This window comes from Planococcus citri, chromosome 5 (genome assembly GCF_950023065.1).
Source record: "Planococcus citri chromosome 5, ihPlaCitr1.1, whole genome shotgun sequence".
Taxonomy (NCBI): Eukaryota; Metazoa; Arthropoda; class Insecta; order Hemiptera; family Pseudococcidae; genus Planococcus; species Planococcus citri.
The window spans coordinates 18,610,326-18,638,185 of record NC_088681.1 but is presented as its reverse complement, the minus strand read 5'-3'; the positions used below and the strand labels follow the sequence as shown (position 1 = coordinate 18,638,185).

Sequence of the window (27,860 nt, the reverse complement as noted above, 5' to 3'; positions counted from 1 at the left end):
TAAATTAAATTTTAGCTATGCAACTTCCTTACAACAGAAGTACCCCAATCACGATACAAACATTTTTGAACCAGACTAGTGTTGGCCAGAGAATATTCTCAATGCGCATAATCTGAGAATATTCGCGAATATTCGCGAATATTCTCGAATGCCTGGAGAATATTCTTTCACTCTCAAAAAAAAAAAAAAAGTCATGTGATACCTCAAAATACACGTCTGGTAACACTGATTCATAATATGATGAAAAAATCAACACCCCACCCCCTCCCTACCATCACTCTAATAGAAATCTCCAAATCTCAAATCTGTTATCAACTGCAACTCTATCAAAATGTGTTTTATAACTTTTATAAGTTTGTAAAAAAATGTAAATTCATTACTATAATGTCGAATCAAACAAAGCCGAAATGTTCGTCGTGGAGCGAATACAATGAAGTTACGATTGACAATAAAACTAAATATCAGTGTAAATTCTGTGGTAAAACTTACGCACCTCATGCAACCAGACTTCGAGCACATTTACTGGAATGTACAAAAAAACCAGAAAATACTTCGCAAAATTCATTCGATGCCGATATAATCAATGCAAATTCAACCAGCAGTGTTGAGAGTAAGGGATCTTTGAAAAGGTTTTGCGACTTGATGTCAACTGGAGAAAACGTAAGTAAATTGATTTAATTGATCATCAGAATTCCAAATAAAAATCAATCATCTATGCTATTTACTATTTAATTTTTTTTTGTGTAGGAAATACTCTCGGATATGATGTCAAAAGCAATTATTGTATCTGGTTGTTCCTTTCGTATGTTCGATCATGACTTATGGAAAGAGTTCTTCAACAGGATCCGGCCATCGTTCAAAATTCCACCCAGAAAAGCGATAGCGAAACAACATCTAGAAAAACATTATGAAGAAATGATCTGTAATGTAAACGAAAAGTTGAAAAATTCAGACAACTTTCACCTCCAGTGTGATGGTTGGTCTAATATCCGCAACGAAGGCATCATCAATTTCATGATATGTTTACCAGAACCAGTATACATTAAATTTGTTGCAACTGGTTCAGAGCGCCATACAGCTGATTACATTCGAAGCGAAATAGAAAAGATTTTACTAGAATACGGACCGGCAAAGTTTACAACCATAATCGGAGATAATGCTAAAAATTTCCAGAAAGCCTTGAATGATATAAAATTGAAGTATCCGCACATCACTCCGCTTCGTTGTACAGCACATACGTTGAATTTACTATGTGAAGACATCATGCAAATGGGTCCTATAAAAGCGTTTTTTGAAAACACCAACCAAATTATAAATCACATCAGGAAGTCGCAGGTTCTCAATTCTATGCTGAAAAGAAGACTCAAACTGTACGTAAAAACTCGTTGGGGTACCATTGAGAACAGTTTAACATCTCTTCTGGATAGCAAATTCGAGCTTCAATCCTTAGCTATCAATCCAAACGCCTCAATGATGAAGAAAAGTGTACAAGATGATTTACTGAGTGCGGATTTTTGGACCAACGTTCAGTGTTTACGTGAAGTTCTCCTCCCAATTACGTCTTTGATCGTGAAAATTGAAGGTGATGGATTGTACATGCATACTATTAACGAAGAAATGAAAACATTAGAGCATACCTTTAATGAAAAATTGTCAGCCGCATCTACTTCCGCTCCGATATTCAAATCTGCCGATGATTCAATGTGCCAAAGTCTAAAAGCCAAATTTATTGCTCGTAAAGAGTGGATGGTTCAGCCCATACATTATGCTGCAGTTTTATTGAATCCGAATGATATGGGGAAATCTTTGAGTCCTGGTGAATTGATGCAGGGTATGGAGTTCATAAGTGAGTTCGCAGCACAAAGAAATATTATCGAAGCAACAGGTAGAATTTATTTTTTGCTCACTTTTTTATTCTTGGTTGTTAAGTATCTCAAGTGATTTCGTTCGTTTTTTTTTTTCTTTAGACGCATATAACGGTGCTGTAAATGAATTAGCAGATTATAGGTCCAAAGCTAATGCCTTCAAGCACGATTTTCTTTGGAAAGCAGCCGTAGATTCAAAAATGGATATCTTATCATGGTGGAGAGGCTTGTGCGGGCATACGAGTTTATCAAAAATAGCGGTTAGCATTTTAACAGCTGCAGTAACAAGCGCTGCTACTGAACGTTCTTTCAGTACGTTTTCTTTTATTCATTCAAAAAAAAGAAATCGGTTATCAACAGAGACAGCATCGAAGGTATGGTATTCACTATTCACTATGTAATTTTACACGAAAACTCATCATTACTTACTCTCATCTCAACTGAACTTTTGAAGCTTGGTTGTTTCATCTTTGGATTATTATATAATTATGTACCTAATTAATCTTAGCACACGTACGGTAATTGGTAATACAGTAAGCTGCATTTTATACCTTTATACGTGAGTAATGCTAGGTATTGAGTATGAGTAGCGATCTCTTAAGGTAGATTATTCATTTCAGTCAACTAGTTGTAGTATAAATGCTGCAAAAACAGATGCAATGGTGATGCTTTATTTCAAAAATGCTTTTCATTTCTCAAGGTAACGTATGTAGCTCATAATTGGAAAATTTTACATCCGCAAAAAAAACGAAAGAGTCGCAGATATGGTAAGTCTTGTGATGATGATCCCAAGTGTGATAGTGATCCTGATAATCCTGATAGTATTGAAGATTCGCGAAGCAATGAAACTCAAAATGTCGGCACATCTGGTTAGAGATACAGTAATATTTAAAAACAAGTTCCATGTTTCAGTACAGTTTTCCTTTTTATAGATTTTGGCATTATAAAATTTGTAGATGCTTATCAGCTTATGTAATTTGATCGTAGTTTTTGTTTCATAGTGTCTAGGTTGTAGATCATAGCTAGTTAGTGCTTGGTGGTCAAGTGCATGTAATCTTCTTTCTTTCTTTATTTTATGCTTCTTGTGTAATTCTATGGGGATTTACTTACTTACTGATACAGTTTAATTTGAATTATTATAGAAGCCTCTACTTCGAAGAATCAGAAGAATGGCAAAAAACGTAGCAGTGATCCACTCAGACGAAGCATTGGTGTAAGACCTGCAAAAAAACGAAGAGCCAAAGAGTCGCCCTTATCTCCAATAGAATCCGAAGAGTCCGAGTGTTCGTCCGGTGAGTCAGAAGAGGACTCCGTGTCATATGCTGATACTTCGTCGGATGAATTAGAATCAGACCACGAAGATGTTGTTATAGATATTGATATAGACGCGTAGTTGTATTGTATGTAGACGATTATGTTCATTTACTTATAGATTAAAATATGGATTGACTGTTTGTCTGTTTAAAAAAATGATGATTGATCAAGGATAAGTGAATATTTATTTGCGTGTTACTTATACAGTGTTTATTTTCACGTTTTATGTAGGTGCTACAAAGGTAGTTAGACTGACGAACATAATTGAACAAGAATAACAAGATAAATGAATATTTACGCGTTATATAGTGTTTATTTCCGCATTGTAGGTGCTACAAAGGCTGTTAGCACTTGAATTTATGAAAAAAAAGAATCTGCGGAATATGCGCAAGATTATGCGCATATTCTTGCGCATGCGCAAGCAAAAAAAGAATATTCGCGAATTTGCCCAACACTAAACCAGACAAAGAGGAATCGAAAAATAACCAAGAAATATATCACCAGCCAATGTTTCAAGTGGCGAAATTCATTTGTCAATTTTTGGCGAATTTTTAAAAAATTCAAAAGGCCCAAAATTAAATATAATCAAAATTTTGGTAAATTGAGCTTGAAAGCTGAAATTTGGTTCATACTCCATTGTCGACTTCTCGAGTCGATTGGTGATGGTTTCGAACCGTTCTGGAGCCTTCAGCGGATTTTTGCTTTCTCCAGTTTTCGGAAAAACTCTTTTAATTGGCTTTTTCTAATTTTGGCACCAATTTGAATTTTTAAAAATTCGCCAAAAATGGAAAAATGAATTTCAGCACCTGAAATTTTGGCTACAATTTTGCAGAAATTTCAACATTTAAAAATTAACTGAAAGCTTCAGAACTGCTCAAAATCCGTTCGAAACCGTTTCCATTCAATTCTGGGAGTAAAAAATGGGGCACCAGGTACCTTAATGTACATACGTACCTATATAACAAAGTTCAGCTTTCTAAATCAATTTGATAAAATTTTGATTTTTCAATTTTTTGGCTCACGTTTGATTTTCAAAAATTCACCAAAAATGAAAAAAATACACTTAAGTTCCTGAAATTTTGGCTGATGTACTTTTTTATGCTCTTTCCATTTCATTTTCTTCCATTTCAAAACTTTTTCTGTCGCTCCGGATATGTCAATCCTTCTTAAGATGATTTCAGACCAGGAAGTCAATTTTGGAAGAAAAAAAATTTTCAATTTTTGATTTTAATACTAAAGAAGCTATTTCCCAGACCACATTCGAGCACTTCACCTCATATGTTAATTCGTGAGATGAAATTAACCGAGCAGAAAAAAAATGTGATCTGTGAACCCTCCTCCCCTTCCCTCTATAAGTTATTTCTCATGATACAATTTTTTTTCTCCTGAAAAAATGTCGTGTTTGGTACATAATTGTGATGCAACCCTAAAAAAAAAACAACGAAAACAAACTCGACGGAATATGTACATCTGAGGTCCTCACTCTTCACGTACCTCTTGGAAATATATAGCCCATACTAAATGGAAAAACAAAAGAACCCCCCTCCCCCACTGCATGCATCTAATACGCTATCAATCGTCGTTTGCAGCCTTTCGCAGAAGACTTTTACTCGACAATGGTTTGGCGCAACAACAAAACCCGGCCAGAGTGTAATAAAAACACTTTTTAAGACGCTGAGCAGAGCGCGGCAGAGCAGGGCGAATTCGGTCTTTTTTCCATTCGCAAAGGGAGATCTCGTCGTGTTCTTTATCTTCGCGTCTCTTTCTTATTGTTTTTAATCTCCCTCCGCGAAACGCTCGTCCTGGCTGTAAATTGACTGACGGCGGGAATGTTTACATTGAGGAATGTAATTTAAACGAAAGGGTGTTGCCGTTTTCTATTTGCTGCTTTGAAGCTACATTACCTCTTATTTGGGAAGTGTATATATCTTTAATTAAAGCCGGATTCCAACAATGGCCTCGTGTTTAAATTTTACCAATCAAATTAAACGTTTTTCTACCAGAGGGTTTATTTCCGCCGTCTGATGTGAAGTGAAACTGTACTATACACATTGGAGTATAGATAGAGGTGAAAGTGTTTTTTTTTTCTATCTCGAGCGAAAGCACGTGTGTGCAGTGAATGAGTGAATGCTGCTGCTGCTGACGAAATAGAAGGCTGAGAGCTGAGGAAAGAATGTATGATGATTTAAGACAGGTGCGAGAGAATCGTTTAAGGAAGTGTTTTTTTTTCTGTTGATAGATTTGATAAGAGTCAATTGAGCACCTGCTTAAGCAACAAAAGGATTTTGACTCGAGAAAATTCAATAAGCAGAGACATTAATTTTCTTCTCATGTTATTGACCCTTTTGACACCTTTAAGAAAGCCAAAAATAAAATAAAATTGAAAAAAAAACAATAAGGCGTAAAATCCAACTTTCCACATTTTTTTTTTTCAAAGTCCCAATTCTATAACACACCTACGAATAACCTCTCCAAGAAAAGAAAAAATCGATCCTTCTAATTTAAATACCTCCAACTGTAATTTTTAATCACACTTTCAAAGCACTCCACTATCAATAATTATCTCAACCCCAATACCCTTCCACACTATCGCATAGTATTATAGCATAACAGAAAACAATACAGTATAAAAAACCGCGACCATTAAAAATTTCACTGACAACGTGTTTTCATTGCCTATGTTCATAAAAAATTCACCGACTCTTCGACCCGCCGTCATATTTGACGACTCGACTCATTTGACGAAACCTACGTCACCGGACAGCACAGGCCAAGGGTGGGTAAGACGACGAAAAAAAAACGACACGAAAACGTAAAATTACAAGGCAATATTGCATCACCCTTCGGTAGTAATTTTTTCCTATACTTGGGTTATCGACGAAAAACGAGTAAAAAAATTAAAACTAATAATTAAAGCTTGTCTTATACATAAATAAAGTGAAATGGTAATTTAATCGAAGGCTTATGAAGAGAAAAAGCAAACCGTTCGTGAAGGCGTTAATCTACAGGTATTTAGAGTAACGGAAGATATTTCCTTACATTTTTTTTTCTGGCGAAAAATATAAGAGGAAGAAACAGACAAGAAATCGTACTAACGAGAGAACCTCACAAGTGTGCAGTCTCCAATTTGACCCAATTTTTTTTTTTTAAATTAAGAGCATGGCCCGAGAGTGATACGCTACAAAATTTATAGCTGCCTAATTGGAAAACTGCAAGTCACAAAATTTCGATATTTCTCGGATAATTCCGCCAAACGAATGGAATAATGTCCCAAAAAAGTCGAAAGCGAAATAGTGATCCACATGACACATCATGTGTCAAAAGGTCATAAGATTCATAAAGCATTTTTTGGGGTCCAAAAATTTCGAAGAATTTTCCAGAAATGGTCGAAAAATTCGATTGGCTAGCTGCAACATTTGGAATTATTTGAAACTCAAGTTCTGGATAGAAAAGACGATACCCAAAGTTACAGCTGCATAATCGCATTTTTCGATCATTTTTGAAAAATTTTTGGAAAAATTTTGGGCCCAAAAAACACCTTCTCAACTGCGCAGACTCGAAATTGTGCCAAAACTCCACGAAACTCTACTTCTGACCAGAAAAGACGGTTATCAAAATTTCATCTGCTAAAGCGTATTTTTTGATCATTTTTTAGAACATTTTTTAAAAATTTTGGGCTCAAAAAATATTATTTTAAATGCACAGACTCGAAATCGAGATCAAAACTTCAGAGAACTCGTCTTGTGACTAGAAAAGGCGATTCTCAGAGTTGTAGTTGCTTAAGCGTTATTTTTGAGAATTTTGAAAATGTTGGGCCCAAAACTCCAAAAGATATTCTTTCAAATGGGCAGACTCGAAATCACACTCAATTTTTTGAGGGAACTTGTTTTGTTATTGAGAAAGGCGATTCCCAAAGTTGTAGTTGTCCAAGCGTATTTTTTGAACATTTTTAGGAAATTCTTTGTTATTTTTTGGAAAATTTTTTGAAGATTTTAGGAAAATTGTTAGAGAGCTTTTTGGAAACTTTTTGAAAATTTTTGAGACATTTTTTTTTTTTTTTTGGAAATAGTGTGAAGATTTTTGAGAAATTGTTTGGAAACTTTTTGGAAATTTTTTGAAAACTTTTGAGAAAATATTTTTGGAAAATTGTTTGAAGATTTTTCAGAGATTGTTTGAAAACTTTTTGGAAATTTTTGAGAAATTTTTAGAAATCTTTTTTGAAATTTTGGGGCCAAAACATACCCTTATTGAATGCACAGACTCGAAATCGCGCTCAAAACTTGAGGGAACTCGTCTTGTGACTTGAAAATGCGATTTCCAAAGTTGTAGTTACTCAAGCTTATTTTTTGAGAATTTTTTGAAAATTTTGGGCTCAAAAAATACCTTTTTGAATGCGCAGACTTGAAATCATGCCCAAAGTACAGGGAACTCGTCTTGTGATTGGAAAGGGCGATTCCCAAAGTTGTAGTTTGTCCAAGCATATTTTTCAAAAGTGTTTAGGAAATTTTGATGATTTTTTTGAGAAAATGTTGTTGAAAAATTGTTTGAAAACTTTTTGGAAATTTTTTGAAAATTTTTGAGAAATTGTTTGAAAACTGTTTGATAATTTTGGAGAAATTTTTTTGGAAATTTCGGGGCCAAAACACACCTTTTTCAAATGCAGAGACTCGAAATCGCGCTTAAAACTATAGGGAACTTATCTTGTGACTTGAAAATACGATTTCCCAAGTTGTAGTTGCTCAAGCTTATTTTTTCAGAATTTTTGGGAAATTTTTGAAAATTTTGGGTTTAAAAGATACACTTTTAAATGCGCAAACTCGAAATAGTGCCCACGCCCAAACTTCAGGGAAATTGTCTTGTGATTGGAAAATGCGATTCCTAAAATCGTAGTTGTCCAAGCGTATTTTTTGAAAGTTTTTAGGACATTTTTAAAGAAATTGTTTAAAAACTTTTTTGGAATTTTTCTCAAAATTTTTGAGAAATTGTTCGAAAATTTTTGGGAAATTGTTTGAAAACTTTTTGGAAATTTTTTGAAATTTTTTTGGAAAATTGTTCGAAGATTATTGTTTGAAAACTATTTGAAAATTTTTCGAAATTTTGGGCCCAAAACATATCTACTGTTTTTAAATACGCAGACTCGAAATCGTGTCCAAACTTAATGGAACTCGTTTTGTAATTAGAAAAGACAATTTCCAAAGTTGTAGTTGTCCAAGCGTATTTTTTGAAAGTTTTGAAATTTTTTGAAAATTTTTTTAAAGAAATTGTTTGAAAACTTTTTTGAAAATTTTTTGAAAATGTTTGAGAAATTGTTTGAAAATGTTTGGGAAATTGTTTGAAACTATTTTGGAAATTTTGGAAAATTGTTTTAAAGATTTTTAAGAAATTGATTGAAAACATTTTGAAAATGTTTGAGAAATTTTTTGGAAATTTTGAGCCCAAAACATACCTTTTTCAAATACACAGACTCGAAATCGTGCCCATAACTCGTTTTGTAATAAGAAAAGGCGATTTCCAAAGTTGTAGTTTCCCAATCGTAGTTTTCGATCATTTTTGGAAAATTCGAAAATTTTGGGCCCAAAAAATACCATTTCACATTCGAACCCCTGAAATCGTTCTTAAATTTCAATAAACTCGTCTTACGACTAGAAAAAGCGATTCCCAAAGTTGTAGCTCCTCAATCGTAGTTTTTGACAATTTTTTGAAAATTTTGGGTTCAAAAAAATACCTTTTTTAATTCGTATTCTTAAAATTGCACTCAAACTTCAAGAAAAGCTCATCTAGTGACTAGAAAAGGCGATTCGCAAAGTTGTAGTTGCCCAATCGCAGTTTTCGACCATTTTTGGGAAATTTTTCGAAAACTTTGGGTCGAAAAAAAACATTTTTGAATGCGCAGACTCGAATACATCCACAAACCCCACAAAACACTTTTCGTGACTAGAAAAGACGATTTCCAGAGTTGTAGCTGCCCAATCGCAGTTTTCCATCATTTTTGACAAATTTTTTGAACGTTTTGGGTCCAAAAAATACCTTTTTAAACACGCAAAGGGCTATTTTTTTTACATTTCTATTTTCTAAAGACGTTTCTAAGAATACTATTGGGTTGGAATATGACTTTAATTTGATCTAAGACCATCTATGTTAATTTTCGGACACCCTGTGGCCTGTATAATGCACAGCTGATGCATCATGACATACTAAACATACAGTGCACGAGGTTTGAACAAATAAATGCACAAACTCACACAAAGTACATACAAAGAAAGCTACTTCTATTCTAGGAAAGGCAAAGAGTCACTGGGGGGTGCAATCGAAACCGGAGGGGAAAAGTTTAAAAAAATATCTCCCAAACTCGGTGAAGCGTTTATTCGCCAGAAGGTTGGATTTGTAATTTCACTCGCGAAATTTACGAAATGTCTTGAAAACTTAGGATTCGTGTACGTTACACTATAGCTGTAGCTTTATCAATGGAACAAAATACGTACGATATAATATAATACCTACGTACGTACGTATACGTATGCGTGTTAGCTGGCTCTTTTTTCTAACTACCATTCTTTCTCTCTCTGTCTTTCTCATCGTCTATGCTTCATCTCGTGTACACATTTTGTATTCATTTCAGCTCAACATACATTCACGTTGATAGAAACCAACACAATAAGTTTCAATATAAGTATTGTAGCATTTACTGCGAATACACAAATACAAAAAAAAAAAACATCAAGACAATAATACTCGGTGCAGCATTTTACAGCTCATGTAGTATGTAGTACGTACACTGGCTCGGATATATTTATATAACTGCGAAAACATACGCTCGATTCGATTTAATTGATGTATATTTGAAACCCATAATAGTAGTCTATAAAAGAGGAAATTTCCAGCGGAGAACAAGGAGCGAAGCTGTTAAGCAGTCCAATCTGAGAGAAAAGTTAAACGCGATTATAAACCCGACGAAGGGTATTTTTTTATTCGAGACGCTGTATAAAAAATATACTCCTAGCCAAAGGAGGTACACGATAGTTGCAGCAAAAGATGAGGGAAAAGTCATCGAGTAAATTCAAGTCTGTGGAGGGGGAAGGAGAAACACTCGAAATTTAATTCGGTTTTTTCCGCTTTCATTTTATTTTTCATTTTGTTCGGTATTTTATTTTATTTTTTTTTCTTAGTAAGTATTTCTTCGGTACTTATTTTTTTACCATACGATCGAAATGAATTCAGTCGAATGTCGATTTCATAAATAAACGCGGCGACGCGAGCTCCCTGGTAGAATTCCTCATTCGAGTGTATTTTAATTTTAAACCTTCGCCAAAGTTTAAAATAATAAAACGTTCGCAGCAGCGAAGAAGAAGAGGAGGAAAAAAGCAAAGAAAAAGACAAAAGAGTATTAAAGTGATTAAGTAGCAATTTGTCGTCGAGAGAATAGAATAACTGAGAAAAACTGCAACGAACGTTTAACCTTCTTTCACATAATTTAACCGAATCGAGCAAATGGCCAACTCGCAAAGGTTTCCTTATACTCACCAGCGTGAAACTTTTCTCGGCGAGATATTTTTTCTAATTTTATTTTAATTAGTTTTCGAGGCCGATTCCTCGGATAATTACACCATCCGAAAGCAATGTTCTCTAGTTCGGTGTTCGAATATTAAAGTGATTTAGTCGAGAAGTGTTTGTAGTAAAATGCTATTAGTTAGTTTCATCCAAAGGCATCTGTGGGGTGAAAAAGCGGCGATAATGTTGAGTTTAGTTGCTCTTCCTTTTCCAAGATATACTGATGCTTGGGTGAACTCGAATATTAGCGAAAATTATCCGAAAGAGATTTTCTACTACGAAATGGACATCTGAAATTTTGCAGACTTTTTTCTTACATTGGTTTTCAATTAAAACGATGATACTGCACTTTACACCTTGTACCTTTGCGTAATTTTTATCGTTGCACTCCAATTTCGAAATATACGAGTATGTTCTAAGAAGGGAACGTTCTGGTCTCATTTTTTTCAGAAGTAATCGTAGGAGAAAATTTTAGGTTTGAGCCATCTGCCAAAACTGTTGGAAAGGGCCTCACAGACGGTACATCCGAGTTCATAGGAGCTAAATTTCACACTCTATTCAGTACTTACAGCAGAGAATCCAAAAATTCACTGGAGGCTCCTTGAAAATGGGATACAAACTAAATTTGAGCTATGTATGTCAATTTGATCAAATTTTGATTTTTTAAATGAAAAATGAGCCAAATTTGAACTTTTAAAAATTCACCAAAAATCGAGAAATGATTTTCAGCGTGTGAAAGTTTTGATGATAGTGTATTTTGGGCTCTCTTTCAATCCCCTCTTGCTCAGTTTGAAAATTTTCATGCTTGTTGGGATACTTCCCTAACAAGTGAAAAGCAATCAACGTTTTAAAAAAAGTTACAAAAATTATGTCAATATTTTAAACTTGGTAAAATACTTACAAACAATTTTCAACGAAATTTTCAGAAATTTCTGGTACATTTTTGGCATTTTTTGGTACATTTTTGAAAAATTTTTCGTTGAATCACTCGTAAAGTAATTTCTGGTACGTTTTTGACATTAAGAAAAAAAAATGTAGAAAATTATTGGGTAATTACCGGCAATTTTTAGAAAAAAAAATGTAGAAAATTGTGAGTCACTATCAGTTTTTGGCAGAGATGGAAAGCTAGGCGAAAGAAACATAAAGGTATACGAATTTTAAATTTTAGAAGCTATAAAATCTAAAAGCCAAAAGTTCTTTTTGTTTTCTATTCCTGATTTTTGGTAAATTACTATCAATTTTTTTCGGTTAATCGCTACCTAGTATGTATTTTCAATTTTTTCGGTAAATTACTGGTAATTTCTTCTGGTAAATTGCTCGTAATTTTTTCTGGTAAATTACTGGTGATTTTTTATGGTAAGTTGCTAGTAATTTTTGCATGGTAAATTATTGGTGATTTTTTATGGTAAATTATTATCGTAAATTACAGGTTATTTTTTCTGGTAAATTACTGGTAATTTCTTCTGGTAAATTGCTGGTAATTTCTGCATGGTAAAGTGCTGGTAATTTCTGCATGGTAAATTATTGGTAATTTTTTATGGTAAATTACTGGTAATTACTGCATGGTAAATTACTGGTAATTACTGCATGGTAAATTACTGGTAATTTCTGCATGGTAAATTATTGGTAATTTTTTATGGTAAATTACTGGTGATTACTGCATGGTAAATTACTGGTGATTACTGCATGGTAAATTACTGGTAATTACTGCATGGTAAATTACCGGTAATTACTGCATGGTAAATTACTGGTAATTACTGCATGGTAAATTACCGGTAATTACTGCATGGTAAATTACTGGTAATTACTGCATGGTAAATTACTGGTAATTACTGCATGGTAAATTACTGGTAATTACTGCATGGTAAATTACTGGTAATTACTGCATGGTAAATTATGTACGGGTATTTTTTTTTTATGAATTGTAGGTAACTTTTTTGGATAAATACTGGTACTGGTACATTTCAACAGAAAATTTTTGGTAAATTGCAGGTAATCTATGGTAAAATGATATCAACCAGCATTTTGAAATGGATATGTTTTTGGGGCAGGGGTCTGTCCAAAAATTTCATCATTCTGGATTTTGAAAACTTGGGATAAAATATTGATAAATCCTCGTCATCTTGTTGGGCTTTTAAACACAGAAATGACTAATTTCTGGCATTTTGATGTGTCTGTCATATTCTTTGGCCTTTTAATATTATATCAGACTTTCAAAATTAATTTGAAAACAATAGATCAATTTACAATGTCAAGAGTATTCAGCTAATTTTACAATCTTCAATCCAATTTTTAAAGCATGCTTAACTTATGAAAACTTGAAAAAATTACCTATCTTGGAAATGTTTATTTTTGTATTAAATAAGTGGACTTTTGAATACCTATCAAATCTGACATGCCTAAATACAATTCAAGTTCTGAAACAAAATTACTAGATTTCTGGAAGACTCGAGGGCAAACAGACGACGTTGAGAGGTTAGAAGGATGGGTCAATGACCTTGAGAGGTCAGACAGGAATAAATACGAACTTGGGAAGCTGGACAGATAGGTTAGTGACCTTTGGCGACCAGACGGACGACCTTTAGAGGTCATACTGACGAGTCAATGACCTTAAGAGGTCAGACAGACATGCATACGACTTTGGAAAGCTAGACAGACGAGTCGGTGATCTTGAGCGACCAGACAGACAACCTTTAGAGGCCATACTGACAGGTCAATGACCTTAAATAGGTCAGACAGACATGCATACGACCTGGGAAAGCTGGACAGATGGGTTAGTGACCTTTGGCGGCCAGACATTCGACCTTGAGAGGTCATACTGACGGGTCAATGACCTTAGAAGTCAGGCACACGACCTTGGAAAGCTAGACAGATGGATCAGTGACCATGAGCGACCAGACAGACGACCTTTATAGAGGCCATGCTGACGGGTCAAAGACCTTAAGAGGTCAGACATACATGCACACGACCTGGGAAAGCTGGACAGATGGGTTAGTGACCTTTGGCGGCCAGACATTCGACCTTGAGAGGTCATACTGACGGGTCAATGACCTTAGAAGTCAGGCACACGACCTTGGAAAGCTAGACAGATGGATCAGTGACCATGAGCGACCAGACAGACGACCTTTATAGAGGCCATGCTGACTGGTCAAAGACCTTAAGAGGTCAGACATACATGCACACGATCTTGGAAAGCTGGACAGATGGGTCAGTGACCTTGACAGGTCAGACAGACGAAACTATAATTTACAATGTCGTCATCGTCTTTGTCGTTATTTTACAAATTCGGTTATAGGGCTCTAATTTTTCCAGATAGATAGGTATTAGGTAAGTAATAACTTTCTATTGTATGTTGAAAGTCAATTAGCGCAACGATTCAGTAAAGGTGCGTTTATGATTGTCCGTAACTCTTACGGCCTGTTACAGAAAAGTAAAAAATTTTTTACTTTTCTGTAATTTTCTTTGTTCTTTTCTGTAAAACAAAAAGTTACGGTTACGGACAACGTGAACTACGCCATAAGAATTCTTGTATTTTACTTTTCCGTAACAGACCGTAACTTTTATTACGGTTAGTTACAGACAATCATGAACGCACCTTAAAAAAGAATCTGGAAATGCCATACTTCATCTCTTTTGAAGTCTCAGAGAAGCAAGCGCAGCTATTTCAGGAACCATATTGAAATTTAGGCCACAAACTAAACAAAATTGGAACAACCCAATTTGCTAAAAATTGTCCGAAAATCGATGTCTTTGCAAGTGATGTTTTAATGATTCAATAATTGGGAAACCGTCATCATCATAAATTCCTTAGATTCTTTCATCTTTCAAAAAAGAAAATTCGGCATGTTAAGATGAATCACAATTGAGAATGACCATGAATTACCAAGAAAATGATAAAAATACGAGTACGACTCCTTCGTAAAATGTCTACACCTGGAAAACAACTCACACACAAACAGACGTAATAATCCACCAAAAAAAACACATCAAAATTCCAAAATACAACAATATAACTAACATTTGCAAAAAATAAACGTTACGTTGGTTTCCTTTCAACTGCGAAATAATTGTCGAGCGGTAATTTGATTTATTTCAACAATACTACATCGTACCATAGAACATAGGACTAACGTATAATGCATCAGTTTTGCTTTCGGGTTACCTAATTGCATACTCGTGTACGTAGCACACATACAACCACCATATACGAGTCTTCAAATACACGTAAAATCGTCTTTTATTCGCGTACATTGTACGACGACACGACGAGACATACAGAAGACAAGCCTGTAGCAATTCTAGACTCGAGTTGTTTGTTTAATATTACAAAATGTATCGCAGCACTGTAGGATTACTAATACACCTAGAACACGTATAAGAGTACAATCGTTGCGAGAGTTACAAAAATACGAGTATGATACATTCGAAGGAAAATCTCAAATGGAGACTTTTTTCCTTTCAACCGTTTAATATTCCGTTATCATTTATTCGTTTTATACGTATAAATAAAGACCGCAGCACGCGAGGTGTACTACGTAGGTGCGATTTACCACATATACTCGTATTCTTACGTGTACCCAGACCTAGGCGAAGAGAAAGATGAAAAATATAAGCATCGTACAAATTACACGTAGGTAGGTAGGTATATATGCCATATACATTCTTCATACACACGTCGTCGTATACCTAAACCTATACAACAAAGTGTGTAGTACCTACATATATCGCAGAGATAAAGTTACACATCGAGAGATGCATCTCTTGTTTCTTTTTTATTTTCTTCTCGTTTTCGCCCCTCAGTTCAACTCACTTCTTCATGCTAACCCCTTCCTCTGGTGTTTCGCGCCACATCGCTCAAGCTAATGGTGTAAAGTTTCATCAGCTATTTCGGTCACGTTAGCGAGCTTCTTTCATTCTACGATGTATAAATGTATGAGTGCAAGTGTGAGAATACTATAGCTGGATGAAATGCTGAATTCGCGTCTGTTCTCTGCGAGAACTGCATGTGCAAATGAGAGATTCGAGTTGATGGATTATGACGTGGTTACGGAGATGAAGATGACGTGCGAATGTCTCGTAACATTTTTTTTTTTTCGTAAAAGTGTCAAATACGTTCTATACGATGTGAGGAAATGCCATGAAGCCCATTTTTTGGTCATTGGTAGCTTCCTGTATTTTTCATTCGTTGGATATTCAAACATCATCTCGATTTTGAATTTTGTCTCAATTTCATAACGTTTTAGAAGTAAAGAGATGAGGTCACATAAATTCAAAAAACAGAACTATTTTCGAAAATTTTGAGCTTTGTACCTTCTCTGAAGAGTCCAACCTACAATTTGGAGTAAAACTAGCTCAAAAAAAATTCCTGGAGCTGAGAAACGTACAAATACAATATTGGATACCCAGCATGGTATCTTTCAAAATTTTTAGTTTGACCGTCACTTCTCCCTCCTATTTCATTCACAAAGAATGTTTTCACAATTCTTCAGAATAAAACTTTCCTCAACTTCAACATAGTAGATAAATATGAAAGCCAAACGTGTGTTGAATAAATTGCATACTCACTTTGCCGTAAAAATCTGACTACATTCTGCGTATGAAAGTGGTGTTGATAAAATTGCATACTTGGTTCGCCGTAAATAAGTCGACGTTCTTCGAAATACGAGTACAACGTGTCGAATGGTATATTTTTGAGCTTACACAATCTCACTCTAAGTTTTTATGAGTTCCCTCTACTGAGCAAATTAGAAAAATAGCAGCATCAAACCTCCGACCCCCCTCCCGACCCCCTACCCCTGATTGACAGAATTTTAAGATATTTAGATTCACCTCTCGCTCTTTTTTTTTCAACACCAGAATTGATTAAAGTTGAACTTGGGAGTGGCGCAGTAAAGTAGTTCAGAAACATTTTTTTTAGCAATTTTCAAAGTTGAACTTTTCAGCGAAAACACATGATATTCGAAAGGACGTCGAATCCGACCTCCTCCTTCGATGGTCAATTTGAAGAAAAAAATCATGCAGCACATCGCTTTGTATGTTTTCAATAGAGTTGATTTAGAATATTTCAACTTTCCCGCTCAATAAAATCCTTCTAAATCTACAAAAAGCTGCAACAATTGAATCGATTACTTCTAAAGATAATCAAAACGTGATGAAATGTTTCTAAATTCAACTTCAAAAATCGCCTAAGCTATGAAAAATTGATGAAGTGCTCTCAAAATTGCATGAAAATTTATAAAAAATGTAGAAAATGATAAATATATAGGCATACCTACCTAAAATTTTGTCATAGCGAATGATTCGCCAACGACTTGATCGATTCTTTAATTTACGAATCAATTCGTTCGCGAATGATGCACTAAAAATTATTCAATTCGTTCGTGAATGATTCACCATAAATTGAATAAATAAATTTATTTATTTATTTATTTATTTATTTATTTACAATTTAGGTCTCTCCAACAGCGTAAGCCAATTACAGGAGAGACCGTTAGATAAAACTAAAAAAGACCTGAAAAACTATAACTTACAAAAACAAGGAAAAGAAAAAAAATACCATAAAAAAAATCAGTAAGAAACAAAAGAAACATTAGTACATTATCAATATATATGTAGTTCTTCTCATTGAAAAAAAAAGTAAGATAAGCAAAAAAAGAAAATAAAAAGTACAAAATCAAATAGAAGAAAAACAAAAGAGTGAGGGCAAAAACCCAAACTTAAGGCAGATAAAAGGGGGGGGGAAGGGGGGAAAATAGAAAAAAAAAGAGAAAAAAAAAATCTGGGATATGAAATGGCTCATAAACAGCTCCCACTGCATCCACGCTCCCTTTCCCATGCCTTCTCCACCACACGCCTAAAAGCAGACCTACCCATACTATAGATATCGGCATCCACACACCTACAGAGGAAAGCGTCAGAGATACCCATGATGTTATTCATAGGGGACACCTTCATCCTAAACGTACTGTAATTGTGTAGAGAGAATATTTTTTTTTGCCTGGAGTGGATCTTTGGGGCCCAGAAATTAATTTTTCCCAAAAGGTTACTATCTTTTACATTGCAGTGGATGAGATCATATAGGAACATCAGTGCAGCTGTCTCTCTTCTCTTTAATAGCAAATCTACTTCAAACCCTTCTAAAAGCTCTTTTTGAGATAGATCATGGGGATAATATTCAAAAGTTTTAAAATATAGGTATTTTAGAAATCTGTTTTGAATTTTTTCAAGCTCTTCCACAAATTTTTTAGTATGAGGGAACCAAATTAGTACACCAAACTCAACTATAGATCTTATGAACGAGAAGTATAGGACTTTGAGTGTACTTATCCTCTTAAAGTGCACTGAATTTCTGACAACAAAATAGGCCATCCGCCTTGCCTTCGCCAAAACAGTATTAATGTGATGTTTGAAGGTAAGTCCCACATCAAGATTTATACCTAGGTCCCGAACAGTGGTCAAGCGACAAAGTTCTTCCTCATTAACTGTGTAAGTATACTTCAAAACATTTTTTTTTCGAGTGAATGTCATTGTTCCACACTTGGAGATGTTAAGGGACAGTTTATTCTTGATACTCCATTCCACAAACCTATCCAAATCTGCTTGAAGACCCTGACAATCCTTTATATCTTCAATTTTCCTGTACATCTTTACATCATCAGCAAAAAGTTGTATTTCTGAATTATGTATCACTAATGGTAGGTCGTTTACAAACAGGAGAAAGAAAAAGGGACCCAAGTTAGAACCCTGAGGGACACCTGATGGACAGGGGTAAATTTTGGATTTATAATTTTTATAAGAAACATATTGGACTCTAAAATATCGATTCGTTCGCGAATGATTCACTAACAATTAATGATTCGTTCCCAAACGAGTCACTTATACGAATCAATTCGTTCGCGAATAGTGCACCAAGAATTATTCAATTCGTTTGCGAATGATTCACCAACAATTAATGATTCGTTCCCAAACGAGTCACTTATACGAATCAATTCGTTCGCGAATAGTGCACCAAGAATTATTCAATTCGTTTGCGAATGATTCACCAAAAATTAAGTGAATGAATCGATTCATTCGCGAATGATTCACCAAAAATTAAGTAAATGAATCGATTCGTTCGCGAACGAGTCACTTACACAAATCAATTCGTTCTCGAATGATTCGCCAACAATTAATTAATGGTTCGTGGATGATTCATCAACAATTAAGTAAATATTCAATACGTTCGCGAATGATGCACTAAAAATTATTCAATTCGTTCGTGGATGATTCACCAGAAACTGAATAAATCAATTCGTTCGCGAATGATTCACCAACAGTTATTTGATTCGTTCGCGAACGAGTCACTTTACGAATCAATTCGTTCGCGAATAATGCACCAAAAATTATTCAATTCGTTCGTGAATGATTCACCATAAATTGAATAAATAAAGCGATTCGTTCGCGAACGAGTCACTTATACGAATCAATTCGTTCGCGAACAATGCACCCAAAATGATTCAATTCGTTCGCGAATGATTCACCAAGAATTATTCAATTCGTTCCCGAATGATTCACTAAAAATTATTCAATTCGTTCGTGGACGATTCACCATAAATTGAATAAATAAATATCGATTCGTTCGCGAATGATTCACCAACAATTGAATGATTCGTTCGCGAACGAGTCACTTATACGAATCAATTCCTTCGCGAATAGTGCACCAAAAATTATTAAATTCGTTCGCGAATGATTCACCAAAAATTAAGTAAATGAATCGATTCGTTCGCGAACAAGTCACTTACACAAATCAATTTGTCCTGGAATGATTCGCCAACAATTATTTAATGGTTCATGAATGATTCATCAAAAATCAAGTAAATATTCAATTCGTTCGCGAATGATGCACTAAAAATCATTCAATTTGTTCGTGGATGATTCACCAACAATTAATTGATTCGTTCGCGAACGAGTCACTTTACGAATCAATTCGTTCGCGAATAATGCACCAAAAATTATTCAATTCGTTCGTGAATGATTCACCATAAATTGAATAAATAAATCGATTCGTTCGCGAACGAGTCACTTATACGAATCAATTCGCTTGCGAATAGTGCACCAAAAATTATTCAATTCGTTCGCGAATGATTCGCCAACAATTAATTAATGGTTCGTGAATGATTCATCAAAAATTAAGTAAATATTCAATTCGTTCGCGAATGATTCACTAAAAAATTATTCAATTCGTTCGCGATTGATTCACCAATAATAAATCAATTCTTCCATGAATAATTCGCTGAAAACTGATTATTTCGTTCGCGAATGATTCACCTAGAAATCAATCAGTCTGTTCAATCCCCAATTGGTTGTGATAACGATGAATAGGGCAACCCAATATATTTTTTTGAATGTTTTTTTGTTGCACTCCGATTACAAATGTAACAAAATCATTTTACGTTTCAGAAAATTGCCTTTCATATAAGACCTACTTCATTTCGAATATTTTCGAATATTTTGCCTTAAAATGAATATTTTCACATATTTGATTGCTATTTGAATATTTTTGTCTAAAATTACCACATGTTTCGCAATTTATCAAATATTTTTGAATATTTTGGAAATTTTTGCATTTTGAGAATCGCACCACAGGAAACGTCATTTTCACAGAATGTTGAAGATGAAAAAAAATGGCCCTTTTTAATGATGATGATATTGATGATTGATGAAATGATAATTAAGATTGAATTTTAAATTAAGCTTTGATTTTTTTTTCTTTTTTTACGATCAAAATAGAATGTTAATTCAACAATTTTGTTCCATTTTGCGAAATTGCGAATAGTGCATGCGATTTAGGAAACAAAACCCAACGATGTAGCCATTTTTGTAATGTGCTTGTAAAGGCAAGTGAAACGATACCAAATTTGATTTCGAATATTTTCGAATATTTTGGGGGTAATCGAATATTTTTGTCAAATATTTCACCTCAAAAAATCGAATATATATTGAATATTTTACCTTGAATGAGAGCATATTTTGGGTTGCCCTAACGATGAATGATTCGATTCGATCCAATTCACTTCGCTTGAAAGCAGGTCAATTCCTATACAATAACTTTTCAAAAACCGAATCAATCGTAAATCAATTGATCCGTTTGCGAATGATTCACCAAAAAATCAATCAATTTATTCACCACCAATCGTTCGTAAATGATTCGATTCGATTGTAAACAGATCAATTGCTATACAAATGTTTCAAATGAAGCGAATCAATTCGTAAAAGATTTTCATTTAAAGGAAAGTAGGTCTTCTCACACATAATGCGTGAGTGTTTTTTTCTGTATACCTACCTAAAACCAACCTCAAAAAAATTGAACAAGTCAGGCCTCGAACTAAACGAAAATTTATTTAAGAGCTTGCATTATAAATTCCAATTAAGCCATCAAGATGAATACAATCCATAGTCCTAATATATTTCGATAACTGGTCAGCTGATATTAATTTGTCAATTTAATGCAACTATACATAGAGAAGTAGGTGTACGGGCACGCTTATTACGAATACAATAATAATATGGAGTAGACGTTAGTGAAATTACCTAATCCTTCAATAGAGGCTATTAAACGAAGATTTTGTTTCGATATTATTAGCATACGGTGGCGACGACGACGACGACTACTACGACGACGGAAACGTGAACACTCCGCAGTATAGTAGGCGAGAAAGCCTTACATTTATATACCCTTGTCACTGCCAACAAATAGGTTGTAGACGGTTTGTAAAAGCTCCCGATATACGCGTTCGTTCGTTCGTTTGGCGATGTTGATTTATGAATAGATTTTAACATGAGTGGCACGATACGCGTTTATTTTACATGTAAAGTAAAATTATTAATATGAGTTGTACGCGTACACTACGTATGGTGTACGGTAGCATGGTACTTGAGCACTAGTGGAGTGTATACAGCATACATAGCATATAGCACTATAGGGTACATAGAGCTCTGTGAACTACATACACGTACACATTTTAACAAAATGTCACCGTCAGTTTTGTCCCCGGCTTGAAAGTTTTCGATATTAAGTTCATAACAATCAATCCTGCGCGTTGTAATTCAATATAACGAGTAACTTGCGAGCAGTAAAATACGTGTTTTTGATATGCTATAAGCGAACTTATAGTTAAAAAGATTTCTCTGGGCAAACTTTCGACTAATTGATAAACTTTTGATATGGCTCGAAAATAACATAACAAAAGGTATATAAATTAACCTTCTAATCGAAGCGTTTTATTCTACACATATCTTTTTCTCGTTCCTCTCGAATAATATCTTACATATACATACAGGTATAATAATAATCCAACGTATCCCGGTATAGGTATAGATAGGTAGGTAAGTAAGTATAGGCAAAGGCATCGTATGTGTAACGTACATAGATATAGGTATAACATATGCATATCTACAGGCTTCTGAATATTTGCAAAATTTAATCTGTACGCAAACAAGTAAGACGTAATTATTACGTAGGTATACTGCGAGAAAGGCAGAAGTAAACGAAAAATTACGCTTAATATGTAAATTATGGTATACGAGGAATGTTGAATGTTTCATGTAGGTACGCAGCGCTCGATCAACGTTTATATGACAATTAACAAAGAATGGCTTCCTTTAGTACAATGAGCTCGCGAATTATATAATTAATATGGTAATTTATTGGAAGCTTTTGCCACCTTCGTATGGTAGTTATATTTTTACCATTTGTACAATACAACAATACCATTATGATTACATGTGGTTTCAAATGGCGTGGGAAGGGAGGTGGGGGCATTTCACAAAAAAAAGATATAAGTTTTAATACATCAGGGTGAATTATCTGCTATGAGAAGGTAATGCGGGGTCTACTAGATTCTAATGATGCCAAAGTTGCTTTAGACAGTTTTTATACCACTTTTTAGAAAATTTGAAATTTCCAAAGTACACCCGGAGTCTCCAGAACAGCCTGAAACCACCTCCCAACAACTCAATTGGGTGAAATATTGTGGAAACATCAATTTTTAAAAATCTCCTAGGGTGCTCGAGAACTACCACTCAAAATGACTCGAAATCGTTTTCAATCGATTTCGAGGGTCGAAAACAGAGCACACACCAAATTTCAGCTTTCTTCGTCTATTTGGTAAATTTTGATTGTTTTTTCATTTTTGACCAGAATTTAATTTTTCACAAATTCGTTGAAAATCAAAATCGTTTGTGAACTCAAAAATTTAATCTACTCAACTGTTTCCAAATTCATATCCGAAAAAATTCGATTCAAACCTGATGGACGATTATTTCAGCTGATTTTCAAATTCCGTGATTTTAGAATTTTTTTTTTGATTTGCCATTGAAAATAAAAGAACACTGGTGTAGAAGTGACTTAGGTAACTTTTCTCATAAGGATTATAAAATTACTTACTTACTTATTATCATACGCGAGTTCATATTCTATCATTTTTGGAAGGAAACTTGTACTCACCTGAAACAAAGAAAAATTAAGATGGATTAGTTGGTTATAAAATTATTGATCAATCAGCAAAAAAATGTACAAAATAATAATAGTCGAAGGCCAAAGTAAAAATTCTGACGATCTCGACATTTAATAAAGAGCCAGAAATGTATTATTCACAAATAAAGTATCATTAAAAATAATTTTGTAAAAATTTATAGTGAAAATCTCTCAAAAATATCAAAAATTGATGGGCCATCAGAAAACGACCAAAATTTGAGAAAATGTCTCATTTGGGTAAAATTTCGCAAAGACTGCTTAGATTGAAAACAAAAAAAAACAAGTCAGTCAGATTGTCTCTTCGCGATATTGAATTGGGAAAATATTTCTTAGAAGCGATCTAGGATAATGTTTTTGGAGGTAATTCAGACATATTATTTTTAATACAATCATCAGTGGAATTTAATTTTTTTCATTTGAAGCGAGTGTTTTTGTGTTGATTTTAGAAGAATTTTTTTTTGGAAATTTTGAATGAATTTTTTGAGGAGCTTTTGAATTAATTCTATCATGATGCTTTCCGATCAATTTCTTGTAGTTTGGAAATTTTCAATTTTTTTTATGGTGAGTAAAGTGAAGGAATGTTTGATTGTTTGTGTGCTAATTTCGAAGAAGTTTTTGTGATGCTGCTGAATTCAAATCTTTTTTTAAATGCGGATAGAGGTTATTAAGATCAAATACTAATATGGGCATAGATGAGAATATTCACCAAAGTGATATATACTTTCTTTATGGTTTAAGTGTAAGGGTACCAATTATCGACCTCCTAGAGTTTATTTTTTGAATTTCTCATAGCCTAATTGAGCTGGAAATCTTTGGTGATGGCTTAAACGAGCCCAAAGACCCAACATTTTCATTTACTATCTTTTTTTTTACATTTTCCGAAAAAGTTCAAAAATTCAACAAAAAAAAAGGTGACCCAAATATCGACCCCCTGAAAAAATGTGTTAAAAATGAGTAAAAAACACTGAAATCAAAGTCTAAAAGCGTTAAAAAAATATTTATTGCTCAATACCCGAATAAAAGTATTTATAACGTTTTTACAAACTATGAAAATTGGTCACTCACCAAAAAAAAAGTGACCCTAATATCGATCCCCTCAAAAAACGTGTTAAAATTTAAAAATGAGTAAGAAAACACCAAAATCAAAGTCTGAAGATGTTAAAACAGATATTTATAACTTGACATATCAACATAAAAGTACCTTAGAACATTTTACTGGAAACTTTGGCCCATTTCTTACAATTTTGGTTCATTTTTTGGCATGTCTGTGGCGAAAAACGATGCCTTGAAATTACCAAAAGAATGGGAGGTTGAATTTAGGACACTTCATAAAAGTAACTTTGACCAGAAATTTGAAGACTCGCCGTCAAGATTATCGCCAAAAAGTGATCAGCACTAATTATTCGTTCAAGTGTCAGCTTTTAATTAAGTAGAGCCGCAGACCTCCATTCACGAGGTACCCAGTTCAAACCCAGCTACAGAGGCAAGCTTGTGAGTGTAATTGAAAATCTTTCGTGCAATTATCAACATTACATGCCAAGTACCAGGGGACTACCATGTTATTAGCTGAGCTAACAGATCATGCACACCGTCTGTTAGCAGAACCAAAAAGCTGAAACTGGTTCGAGCATCTATAGAGGTCAACACTGAGGAGCTCAGGGTCTCTAAACTACCCAGCTAGCTCCAAGGTGCTTGTGTAGATGTCACTAGTAAGCAAGCAGGAGACTACTAGTGGAAGCTCGAAAATAAATTTCCATGAGATACGTCATCAACACGATAGAGGCAACACCAACATAAAAGATGTTGGCCCAAATACCCAATTCAGCATAAGGGTACGCCTTGATTTGTACGCGATACTACCTCGAGCAGTTACACAACTCAATGATGATGACCCTACAGATAGCTCAAAGAGATATGACGAATCTCATCAACACATAAGTAAACATCTAATCTTACATTAATGTAGCTACTCTGGTGTAAATCCATATGGTGGGAAGAGTAGTCAATATTAACACAATACATCACTTTTATATAGTATTATTGTCAATACAGATGCAGGTAGATCAAATAATAATTTAACAATCAATATTTCTACACTCATATATTTGCAATATATTTACAAATATACACCTTATAATTAACACACAGATTATAGATGTAATACATATAACAAACTGCACCTTACCATACATCAATAAGTGCTAAAATGTAGTGCATTTAAGCATCTATTACATGCTAATCTCTGAGCACTAGAACAGCAGCAGTAACAGAAATGCACACAATCTGTTGCCAGCATCAAAAAGCTGTAACTGGTTTGAGCATCTATAGGTAGCTAATTACTGAACTCAGGGTTGTAAAAACCCGGCTAGTGATGTGTCAGCTACTCTATAAAATAGTGTATAAACCAATGGGAAACTACCATGTGAAAGCTCAAAAAATGTTGATTCACTAGAATAATCACTGTGGCATAGGCATTCACCTTACCCTGTTAGGGTACCATTTAATGAGATTTCCAATGTCCTGTAAAGGATATGGAACACCGATGATGAAGAAGAAAAAAAACTATCACGTGCCTACTCAATTAAATCGAATTAACATCAAACATACAATTATGAAACGACCGCAATATGGCTCAAGAGGTATTTAGCATAGCGAGTTCTCTTAACTTTTATTCAAAGTTAACATTGCCTAAGTTGGTGAGTATGTAAGTATACAAGTACTAAGACTTGAACAAAGTTGATCAGTTGAGGTTAACTTATGCAGTGACTAGAGCTTCTCTTAGTATGATGCAAGGAGCCGCACACATCCAGTGCATAGATAGGTTTACCATAAGGTAAATTCTGGAGTTTGGTGTACTATGTAGTTTGGTTCCCTCATACTAAAAATTTATAAAAGAGCTTGAAAAAATTCAAACTAGATTTTTGAAATACCTAGATTTTTGAAATACCTATATTTAAAGACTTTTGAATATTATCTTTATATGACTTATTATAAAAAGAACTTTTGGAAGAGTTTGAGGTGGATCTATTAGAAAAAAGAAGAGAGACAATTGCATTAATGTTTCTATATGATCTCATCCACTGCAACATAAATGACAGAAACCTGGGAAAAATCAATTTCTGGGCCCTAAAAATCCACTCCAGGCAGAAAAAAATATTCTTAAACAATTACAACACATTTAGGATGAAGGTATCTCCTATGAACAACATCATGGGTACCTCTGACGCTTTCCTCTGTAGGTGTGCAGATGCTGATATTTTTAGTATGGGTAGGTCTGCTTTCAGGCATGTGGTGAGGATGGCATGGGAGTAGGAGTGGGGGTGCAGTGGGAGCTGTGTGAACCATTTCATATTCTGTATCTTATATTCCTTTGGTTTTCAATGTTTTTTTTTTTCTTTTTTATAAGTATTTCTTCTGTTTGGTGTTATACTTTTTTTGCTTATTTCTTACATTCTCTTTTAGATAGGAAGAACTACATTTATAAATATTTCTTTTGTTTTTTTGTATTTCTCAAACTTGTTTCCCTGGAGCAAATCTTAGTCTTATCTCTTTAATTATTAATGGTCTCTCCTGTAATTGGCTTTAGCTGTTGGAGAGACCTAAATTGTAAAATAAAAATAAAATAAATATAGGGGGGAGTCATCACATAGACTCGGACAGAGATCATATTAGAAGCAACACGTAGACGTTGCAAGGCATGATGGTACTTCACAAACGAAGGGACTAATTAATTTAAGGGTATTCTCTACCTCTGCGAAAATGTTTGAAATATGAAGCCAATTTGTTCGTTATTTTCATCGTTTGTTCATAAGATTGCATGTAATCGAGTGAAAAAATTTAGTCGTACTTATGTCCTGCGACCTGCTCCCATCAGAACTCTGGGCAGAGATTTCTCCGTGAAGTTTCAAAATTCTTTCAATATTTTTTCACCAATGCTAATACTTTATCATTGAAAACGAGCTGATGTAGCTATATTTTCTAATTTAGCTTTTCCAACGGAGATCTGAGCATCAATAGTACCTCCATTCAATTCCCAATGACTGCCACAAAATGACAAACCGTAAATCAAAAATATCTCGACATACCCTCGCTTTTTAATGTTTTCTGAGTAAAATAAACCAAACCCCATGAAAATCCGTCCAATAGTTTTCGTTCGTAGTTTTCATCAAAAATCGCTACTGATAACAGGGGGTAGAGAATAGCCTTAAAATGGTTGAAAACCAACCAAACAAAGCGATTTTTAAAAATCGACCAAAAAAGCCCCCCTACCCACAACTTCTCGATTCAAATTTGAATTTCCAAACCTGAAAAGTTCGGGGCATAGTAGGAGTAGATGCATCAATGTGATATTCTCATAAAAATTTCAAAATTCATCCATTAATTTGTAGGATTAAAAGGAATACCAAATTAGGTACCTTATTACCAGGGCTCGGATTTTCATGCTGGGGCATATTTTTTGTATGCATAGAGGATAGGGAATTTTTCAATTATCTCCACGATTCATGAAATTTCAAGTAAAATGAGCCTAATTCGTTAGAGCATATTTTGGCATATTTCACCATAAAAGCATATTTTGGCATTTTTTTAGGGAATATTTTGCGTTTTTAGAGCATATTTTA

At 34.3% G+C, this 27,860-nt stretch overlaps 2 protein-coding genes across 2 annotated transcripts in view; one reads left to right on the top strand and one right to left on the bottom strand.

The window, feature by feature from the left end:
- Nucleotides 1-27,860, bottom strand: part of LOC135846515 (uncharacterized) — a 540,933-nt gene that overhangs the window by 112,034 nt on the left and 401,039 nt on the right. The gene's annotated exons all lie outside the window — the stretch shown is intronic.
- LOC135848237 (uncharacterized) lies at nt 318-3,344 on the top strand. The gene is made up of 4 exons (XM_065368073.1): nt 318-660; nt 748-1,885; nt 1,968-2,239; nt 3,008-3,344. Exons 1-4 carry the CDS (start codon nt 385-387, stop codon nt 3,080-3,082), a joined length of 1,761 nt encoding a protein of 586 aa, XP_065224145.1. The 5' UTR covers nt 318-384; the 3' UTR covers nt 3,083-3,344.